At 40.4% G+C, this 9,685-nt stretch overlaps 1 protein-coding gene and 2 long non-coding RNA genes across 4 annotated transcripts; 1 reads left to right on the top strand and 2 right to left on the bottom strand.

Annotated features, from left to right (window-relative positions):
* Positions 1–696: 696 nt before the first annotated feature.
* On the bottom strand, positions 697–3,010 carry LOC108607961 (equilibrative nucleoside transporter 1). Its single transcript, XM_017999088.1, has 5 exons — positions 2,482–3,010; positions 1,941–2,244; positions 1,399–1,881; positions 1,057–1,339; positions 697–997 (listed from the first exon to the last, which is right to left on the bottom strand). Exons 1-5 carry the CDS (start codon positions 2,767–2,769, stop codon positions 886–888), a joined length of 1,470 nt encoding a protein of 489 aa, XP_017854577.1. The 5' UTR covers positions 2,770–3,010; the 3' UTR covers positions 697–885.
* LOC108607964 lies at positions 2,846–3,307 on the top strand. Its single transcript, XR_001915529.2, has 3 exons — positions 2,846–2,927; positions 2,986–3,039; positions 3,101–3,307. It is a non-coding gene; the product is annotated as an uncharacterized LOC108607964 (long non-coding RNA).
* Positions 3,308–4,656: 1,349 nt separating this feature from the next.
* LOC108607963 lies at positions 4,657–5,806 on the bottom strand. 2 transcript variants are annotated; one of them, XR_001915527.1, is made up of 4 exons: positions 5,699–5,806; positions 5,354–5,598; positions 4,926–5,278; positions 4,657–4,864 (listed from the first exon to the last, which is right to left on the bottom strand). It is a non-coding gene; the product is annotated as an uncharacterized LOC108607963 (long non-coding RNA). The 2 variants fall into 2 exon arrangements; XR_001915528.1 differs by lacking the exon at positions 5,699–5,806 and adding an exon at positions 5,657–5,678.
* Positions 5,807–9,685: the final 3,879 nt, after the last annotated feature.

The following is a 9,685-nucleotide window of genomic DNA, read 5'->3' as shown; positions in this document are numbered from 1 at the left end:
AAAAGAATAATAAACAACAAACGAATTTGTTGTTGTCTAAGTATTACAAACAAATAACGTAAATAAAATTTAGCTAATTAAATGTTTAGAACCAGAACCTAGAGTTATTAACACGGCAAATTGAATGTGCGAAAGTTTTCGAACTTCTCAAGAGCCCAAACCCAAACATTGTTACAGTTACATTTGCATCTATCTTGATGTCGAACAGAATTTAAACGCACACGTACAGTAAACCCGTTTGAAAACAGTAAATACATATGCGTACTACAATTTAACAATTAAGCACATTTCAAAATATTTACAGCATTCAAATTCAAGTTAAAATGAAAATAGCATTTAATAAAAGACATTTTAAGTGGCCTGTGTGCAATCTTTTCAAATATTTCTAATATTTTCTCTCGAGTGCTAAACTAGTCCACAACGAGCTAAAGCTAAACGTTCTCTCTTCACTCACACACAGGCCTCACTCAAAAGCAATAAACAATTTACTTAACAATTTCATTCAAAATCCATGTAATTTTCAATACAAAGTTCAATGGAGTTCATTAAATAAACAAAACAAAAAATGTTACACTCAAACTAAATTTAAAGCGATTTAATAATCCACATTGTTGTTGTGATCTGCAGTAAATGAAATAAACGTTAAACAAAATACAACTGCGTCACTTATTGTTAATTACATAATTTATTGTTTTGTTTTGTTTTTATAAAATGGAAGCACAAATGCTGTACAATGTAAAACTTACTAACTAGACATGTAATATTAATATTATTAATTTCAATTTGATATGTTGCTCGTGGTGAATGGGAGTAAAAGTACAAGACAAGTATTAGCTAAAAGTAAAACATAGACTTGGTAAGGCACCAGAGATTTTGAGACGGCAATCACAATAATTGTACAAAGATCAGGCTCATGAACGAGCCCAAGGCCATGCCGCAGCTCAGCGAGGCAGCCATGATGCTGGAAGCGAGTTCCTTCTCATGTTGTTTGACGGCTCTGCAAAGATGTTGATAATATTAATACACAGCTGCATAGAAACAAGAGCTAAGACATACTTGGGCGCCATGATGAGCAATATGTTGCAAAGATAACCGTTGGATAGGGCAAACATTATAATCAGCGCCATAAACGTATAATCATGCTTAATGAGCGTGGGCATAAATTGGTGCTCGCTGGTGTTGGACATCAACAACATGGGCACGAATATAATGCGTGCTACGGTCCACAATAATGTCGTCTGCGAGTTCCGTGGACGCTCCAGGTAGCCCGCCAGCAGTCTGCCAAAGTAGTCGCCGCAATTGAAGAATAAGTAGTTGACCACAGGTAAGTAATAAACATCTGCCAATGGGAGAGAGACAATTAAGCAAGCAATACTAATGATTTAATTATGAATTTACCAGTCCACGCCGTATGACTGCCAGAGTACTCCGATTGCATGAGCAGCGTTATCGAAGGATAAACCGACAGCGTTGTGGCAAAGAGAATGCCCAAGCAAATGGCATGTAAGTAAATTTTGCCCATCACCTCACGTAGTATTGGCTCCAGCGCCACACCCGTATCGGCTGCTGCCTCCTGGCGACTGTGCGAAGGCAGCGCACTAATCACTTTGTACTTATCACCGCCCTCCAGATAATATTTAAAGAAGGGCTGACGCGCCATTGTCAAATAGCAGACAATGCAAAAGAAGATGAGCAATGCGCCCATGATGAAGAACACAAATGCTGTAGCTGAGGGACCCGCATCAAAGGCCAGCACAAGTATAAAAGCCAGCGCAGTGATAATGCCGCCCAGCGCCTGTCCGCTGACCACAGCTGTCATATACTCCGAGGGAAAGAGACCAGCAACGCCATACAAGGCGCCCGACATGGTGGCGGCGCTAACTGCAAGTAAAATGTGAGTTAGTTAAAGTTATAAACGAGTTATTATGTGCTCTAATTACTGTTTAGTATAACCACTGTAATGAGCGTTATGAGAAAGAACTGCTCCTGCCACGTATCCGTGTTGATCTCCACAAATCCCGTCGTAATGCCAAACAGCACGAGTATGGTGATGAGTGTGACAAGCATCTTGCTGCGCAGGGAGACATGCTGGCCATAAACCGCATTGAGCAGCAGAAATGTTGTGCCAGAGATCGTAGCCGTTAAGGTCAGATCACAGCTGAAACTCTTTTGCATTGGCGTTAATTCGCCCTCATCGAAACTGCTAGCATTCAGTGTTGTATTGCGGAACTTGTATTTCCAATACTGCAAACAGAAATATTAACATAAGCCCATAGTTTTTTGCAGCCCATTTGCGGTGGGCTGGTGGGGTGTGTGGGGTGCTCTAAATCTGTGATTCAACAAACGAATTAGCGCACACAAAGAAAACTTAAAGACGATAACAACAACGACATGTCGTAAAAAAACAATGCCAAAGTACAGATAAGACTGCAACGTAATTGTTGCTTCTCTGTTGTCGATGCGGGCGCTCCTAATACTTACATCCTCTGCTGTCACAAAAAAGTTCCAAGGTGTCATCGTTCCAATGCCCAGCAAATAGAATACACAATAGGTAAGCGCGTAGCCAGCAGTTGGTGCATTACTTATTAACACCACCTCATCCTGTTCTCGTTCCCGCAGATGTGCATCAATTTCAGGCTCAATCTCGTTGTGTGCTGCAAAGGCGGGCACAAATCCATGTCCAGCTGCCACTGGCTCCGTGCCCAGCATTTGTTCGTCATTATCTTCCTCATTCAGCAGCAGTGCTCTGTCACTTGCGCAACGCTCCATTTTGTTGCATTTGTGTGTCGTTTATTGTTTATTTGTCAATGCTAATCAGCTGTTTTCTACTCCGCGGTAATTTTCTGTTCTAGTCGTTTTCAAGCACGTATCATCCACAATGTGGCAGTAAACTACTTTGCAACAATGGATTAGCCAAGACACAAGCCGTAATGTATTTGCCCTTTGGCGGCAAATTTAAATTTATGCACAATTTTTGATTTGCAGGACACTGTTGAAAAACTTGCACTACACACTTAATTGCAGGATGTCATTTGGAGAGTAAGTATTGCTTAATACGCCACTTCAGAACATATAATTCTAAAGCTTTAAATTCTTACAGGAGCTGAGCTATAAAGACTTTTATGCTAAGTCAAAATTGGATTTTACTTCCGGATGGCTTGGAGAATCAGCACAAAAGTACAAATCAGCACAAATGATACTACGAAGCAAGGACTATTAGGTGATCAAAGGATATTCGAATCATCTATATGCTTTCGAAGCTATAGCTCGTTTTCAATAGCAGGCAATTCTAATTTTTAAGCGTTTGCTCCTCTTTTATCCTTGTAATCTAAAAATTAAATGTACTTTTAAATTAAAAAAATTGCCAACAAGTTTGTTGCTTAAGTCTCTTTTGTTTACATTTTGTATGGCCAAATTTCATGGCTCTTAGCTACTGCTCTTCCGTTATCCTTCCGATGCAAAAAGGACATGCATTTTCGAGTTCCTGGGCATCCGTATCTATCGAACTGTATACCAGGATATCCAGAATTGCACAAAAAAATTTCTTGAAAAAATTTGCAGGGGGTTAGTCGCAAAAAGTGGCCCAAAAACACAAAATGTCCTTTTACTCGCAAACTACAAGGACTACAAGGATGTCCTTTGGTGTCCAAGTAGTGCTCCTTGAGACCTTTCAGAATATACCACTCAAAGGACGAAAAGTCGCTACAGAACGAGAAAAACAGTAGTATCGCCAAAACCAAAACTTTTGGGATTGCGACCTGATCCTGCCGAGATATGGCCACTTTGCTCTAGAGTATTGCCAGCTCTTGGCGGCACTTTGTGGTATGCAACACTTCTTGCAAAACTCTTTGAATGCAAAAGAGTGCTGCATACTTTTAAGATGAACAATTAGCGGAGACAACAGCCAGACCCTGTACAAAAGAATCGCATCCAACGAAAACGCCCATTGCATACCTTCAAGGGCTGCCGAGCACCGGCGATCCTCTAAAGAAAATTACCCATATCTTGGCAGGATCAGGTCGCAATCCCAAAATTTTTGGTTTGCGATACTCACAGGACGAAACTCTATCGATCTGCATCGAAAAAATATAGGGTCATCTAATTATCCATTAACTTAGAAAATTTCGGCCTCAGGGTGCGAGTAAAGTGACCAAAACCAGAAAATCCTTATTTTCTCCGCACCTGCAAGGACTATCCGGATGTCCTTGGGCCACTTGATAGTCCTTTTGATGCAGCATCGATTGGCACTAATTTGGTCCTGATCCTGGCAAGAATTCGTGAGATATAGCCTATTTTCTGTATTCGAAAAACACGTATCTTTCATGTTTGGTGATTATAAAGTTTTAATGAATACGAAACACTTGTCCAATAGCATTGGCATTCTCCAGCTGCCAACTCTTTGTCGAACTTTAAAAGACATTTTGTGTTTTGGTTGCACGTTGCTGAGATAGCAGCAGCAACAGCAGTAGCAGCAACAACAACAACTGCAATGGCATTTTATTTTGAACATAGGATATTAACACGTACATGTGTAAGAGGATGTGGAACAACTAATGTCCTTACAATGCATGAAATTTGGCCATACAAAATGTAAACAAAAGGGACTTAAGCAACAAACTTGTTGGCAATTTTTTTTAATTTAAAAGTACATTTAATTTTTAGATTACAAGGATAAAAGCAGCAAACGCTGCTACTTAAAATTAGGCATAAACTCGAAAATACTGGAATGATTGGAAAGGTCCTTGGGTCAGCTAACAGTCCCAGCTACGATGTATCAACAGATATATTGTTGTCCTGATCCTGCAAGCCATCCGGGAGTAATACACACTTTTTATTTAGGATACAACTTCTTATACTTCAGCCCCTGTAAGGATTTTCACCCTTTAAAATATATGTTCTGAAGTGGCGTATCAAGCATTACTTACCTACCCAAGGACATTACTCATGTCCTGCAACTAGCTGTTCAGTTTTTAAAAATATGTCCTCAAACGAAATTTTACCATAGCTTCGTCCATATGCTTGGACGATTGGAACATCCTTTGGTTAGCTAACAGTCCTTGCTACTATGCATCAACTGATGTGTTTTTGTTATGATCCTGCAAGTCATCCGGGAGTAATGCCCATTTTTGATTTCGCATAAAACTCCTTATAGTTCAGCTTCTGCTATGGTTTTCCTTATAAAGCAATAGTTTCCAAAGCACTTGAACGATTGGAATATCCTTGGTTCAGCTAAGAGTCCTTGCTACGATGTATCAGCTGACGTATTTTTGTCATGATCCTGTAAGGCATCCGGGAGTAAAATTATATTTTATTTTTAGCATAAGTGTTTTCAACTCATCTGCAAAATGTTTACCTTTTTTAATTATATATTCTTCAGATGCGTCCTAGGCATTACCTACCCATCAAGGCACATCACAAATGTCCAACTATAAGCCGTGTGTGTCCCGGCGTCTCGTGCCTTGACCCCACACCCAAGCTAGTACAGCTGACCGCCATATTTTGGCACTCCACGATGCAAATATATTGCTTAGTTTCCAGCGTAGTAGCTAATAAAGTCATGTTATTTGAGTGCCGCCTTGCACTCCACTTGTTCTAATTCTGCAAAAGTATAATTATATATATAATTATAGTATAATTTTGATAATTTGTCACGCACATGTTTTATAAGTTGCAAAATTCTAAGTCACATAAAACTCACCATCGTGTTTTATTCACCAAAGTGTGGCGGCCGGCACAGCGCAGTGTTGTAATGCTGGTGCTGCCAACTCATTGCAAATGGGCGCCGTATTTGAAAAACTTAAAATGATAAGAAATCTGATGATTATGACATTAAAGCTGCAGCCTGTTTACATTATTTGCTTAATTGTGTTTTATGTAATGTGAAGCGAGCGAATTATATGCAAGCGAATCGACTACAAATTGTAATTTAATTGCCGAAACAGCAAGAGCTAAAAACTACATTGCTGCATAGATGATGAATGAATGCAATTTGTATTTAATCAATAAGCACGCCCCGCAGTGTTTTAAATCAGCGCACAGTGCCGCTTTACGGCTTAGCGCCAGCCAGATCCTCTCGCGCCAGCCTCTGTAGTTAGGAAATTTTAATTGGATTTGCATTCGGAGAGGGCAAGAAGCAAATAAAACGAGGCCCAACCAGTTTATAAAGCACACATGCTCACACACACACACACACGCACACACACACACCCAGAGACAGAGGGCCTACTGACGCCTTTGGCTTGAACATAAATTTATTTTTAATTTACTTATGTATGCGCGAATTTGCAAGCTGGCCCGCGGCTGTTTGATTTGCGAATTAAACTGCATATAAAAGGCTGAGAGCAAGCAGCTCGTTAGGCGCTGCAACATTTTGTGGGACGATTGTCAAGAGCATTGCAAGCACAGCAAATTAGATTAGTTGGTAATGGAACGAAAAGCCTAAAAATAAAAGAAAGCCAGAACAGAGCAGAACAGAGAGGCGTGTCACTCATTAATTCCGACAAAAATCTTGTTGGCCGTCCGACTAATGCACAACAGCCCCAAATCAATCTTGGAGCAGCCAGCCAGCTAGTCAGCCAAGCAATCTTTGCCTTGGCCACACACTCAGACGCTTGCAACTTGACTGTGGGGCAATTTAAAAATCACATTAAATTAGTCAGCAAGAAATCACCGCAACGAAACCATCAACAAATCATCTCAAATTAAATTCATTCAAAGAGTCAAGCCAGAGACAGAAAGAGACAGAGAGTGAGAGAGGGAGAGAGAGCGTCCATTCATGCGCTGAGTAGCACTTTCCAGCGCGACTTCTTGGCAATTAATAAAAATGTAAATTCAATTAAATTTATATGACAGCGAGCTGTCAGAAAAGCTCAAATTAAAAATTACTAACAAGACCTGTTCCCTCGCTCTCTCTCACTCAAATGTTGCTGACGAAATAGCCTCGGGTTGCAGCCGCAGCAGCAGCAACAGTACACGCTTAATTAAAAATCCAACAACTGCTGACTGCAGCCACCGCGGGGCAACACACAGCAGAGCCAATTCTCCACTTCAAATTGACTGACGCACGCTGGCCACCAGGATGCACAGCAGCCTGCTTCAGTCCAACCTCCAGCCGCCGCCTCCTCCTCCTCCTTCGTCTTCGTCCGTCTGCACGTTCATTTTCAACAAAATTTTGCGCTAATGGCGGAAGCGTTGCTGCTTTGCTGTGCTTGCACCGCCTAATAATTAATAAATTATAAAAACAAAGTAACACGCACATGACGACAGTCAAAAGAGAGGGAGAGAGAGAGAACTCTGAGTGCCGAGCTACAAATTAGCCAACAGTCGAAAGGATAATCAAATGCTGATTTATGGCAATTTCAGGCTAAACTCAACTTCATCACTTCCGCTGGCCGCTGGCAGCAACGCCAGCTGTGTGAGGTCCTGGCGCTCACAAACGACCCTCATCTGCTCTATGTGTGTGTGTGTGTGTGTAAAAATTAGTAGCTAATTTGCGCTGTCATCATTATAGTGTGTTGTGCAAACATTTGTTTGACTTGAAGACGAGTCTTCTTACACACACACACACACACACACAGACAGACACATTGGGGCGGCACATCTTGTTGCCTTATAAATGAGAATGACGGCGCTTTGGTCAGCAAACTGTGCTCATTACAAGCTACCGCTGGGCGGCTCCGCTCCCACTCGCAACTGTAGGTGGCCCATTTAATGTGTATGTGTCTGTGTGTGTGTGTGTGTGGGCTTGTTATTAGTTTGAAGCTTTTGTTGGCACCCTAGCGTCTTGCTATTAACACTAATCATGCAACTAATAAGTTCAGCTTAAGGCTAAGTTCATTATAAACAATTGATTCAAAATATGCATATAAAGAAAATTTAATTTCATTGCTTAGCTGCAGTTATAGACAAACTGTAACTGTTATATGCTGCGCGAGTCTTTTATTGAGTTTAAATATACAAAAGTCAACACAGCATGTGTTTTTTTATTAATTAAAGTTTATGGCAACTACACGCACACGCTCAACTGCCAAAGCAGCGCCGCTAGCTTCGGTATAAACAAGCAGCTAATGATCTATTGAACATACAATTAATATATTAATGTGAACACGCAGACGGTCAGACGGACAGACAGACGGACGTACAGACATGCATATTTAAGTTGTTGCAGCCCACGCTTAAAAATTCAAAAACGTAACGCGCATCGACGAATGTCGAAGGCAAAAGCGAAACCAAATAACCGTCTTTCATCTAATGAGGCAGCAACACAATAAAGGAGGCGTGGCACACATATTTAACGCACAAATTTCAAATTATGCAGATTAACAAATAATGTGGGTAACAGACATATATATACAAATGATAATCACATATAGAAAACACGAAAGACTGAGGCAACGAACTTGTTTGCCTAACAACTTTATTGCTAAAAAAAAAAAAAAAACAATCCATTTGCCATAAATTAATTCATAATTTGCACAGACCTTTTAAATGCAGGCTAATCAAATTAATTAAAAAGTAGCCGCCAATGTGCCGCTTTAAAAACAATAAATGATTAATGAGCATCAACGAAGGTTAACAATAGCGCAGCATTTAATTATTAACTTTTTGCACAAAAGTACAGCTTAGCTAATTGATCAAGGCATATTAGCTAAACTATATATTAGCCGTTTTTTGATTTCCGCTTGCCTGCCAGACCGACAGACAAGTCAAGTTCAATGACAGACCCCAAACGCAGCCACTAATCAAGTGTCTGACCCCTGAACGTAACAAAAAAAGTGAATTCCATATCGCAAATTGCAGCCGCACTTTGGCTAATGCGAGAAATGAAAGATTTTAATCATATTAGAGCGCAATTTTGTTTTGCAAACACGTACGTTGCGCTCAAATTTAAGCCCTGCAAATTGCTTGGGCTACAAATTGGAAATAAATTTGTGCAAAGGCCAGTGGCCAACGAAAATAAAAGAAACGTTGCGTTTGAAATAACAAAACAATACAAAAAAATCAATTTCAATTCTTTTACGACATATTTTTAACATATCAATTGCACAGCTCGGAGCAACAGCAGCAGGAACAAGAACAACACCTGCCAAAGGCAATGAAATCAAATTAAGTGGCAGCTGTAAAATTACATAAATTTTTATTGTGCCCACGCCCACGCCCACATGCGCCCACAAGCTAGCATGCAATAGTTTGGCTGCGTGCTAATCAAATTTATAAAAAACACAAAGCTTTGACAACTACAACAACAATAAATAAATATAAAGTGCAACAGCAACAGCAAGAGCAACAAAACTTATTCAATTACCCACTTTGGGTCTCATATGCATTCAAATTAAATTATGTATGGCTGCAACAACAACAACAACAATGGCGATAAATAAACTGCAACAACAGCAACAACAACAATTGGCCATGGCAATTACAGCAATAAAGCCGCCAAACACGAATCGCGTGCAAAAACAATTTAAAAAACAATCAGCTTTGCCAGGCTGGCGACCATCAATGGCAATATAAAATACCAGAGACCCAGACCTCTAGCATGAAGCAGGCGCTGTCTACTCCCACACACATACACTCGCACAATCTGCAAGCGTGACTGCAGGTGAAAGAGTGACAGAGAGAGAGAGAGAGAGAGAGAGAGAGAGAGACTTGAGCAGTCGACCACTTTACACTTACCCCAAATGGT

Source organism: Drosophila busckii, chromosome 2L, assembly GCF_011750605.1.
Source record: "Drosophila busckii strain San Diego stock center, stock number 13000-0081.31 chromosome 2L, ASM1175060v1, whole genome shotgun sequence".
In the NCBI taxonomy this organism is placed as follows: domain Eukaryota; kingdom Metazoa; phylum Arthropoda; class Insecta; order Diptera; family Drosophilidae; genus Drosophila; species Drosophila busckii.
The sequence above is the reverse complement of the archived record's forward strand: the minus strand, read 5'-3'. Positions and strand labels throughout refer to the sequence as shown.

What these genes read in the sequence shown, in the direction of transcription:
- LOC108607961 (XM_017999088.1), bottom strand. Translation starts at nt 2,769, where the DNA reads ATGGAGCGTTGCGCAAGTGACAGAGCACTGCTGCTGAATGAGGAAGAT. An exon ending in CAGTCATACGGCGTGGACTG is followed by an intron (nt 1,340 to 1,398) that starts GTAAATTCATAA and finishes TCCCATTGGCAG; the next exon opens with ATGTTTATTACTTACCTGTG. An exon ending in TTGCTCATCATGGCGCCCAA is followed by an intron (nt 998 to 1,056) that starts GTATGTCTTAGC and finishes ACATCTTTGCAG; the next exon opens with AGCCGTCAAACAACATGAGA.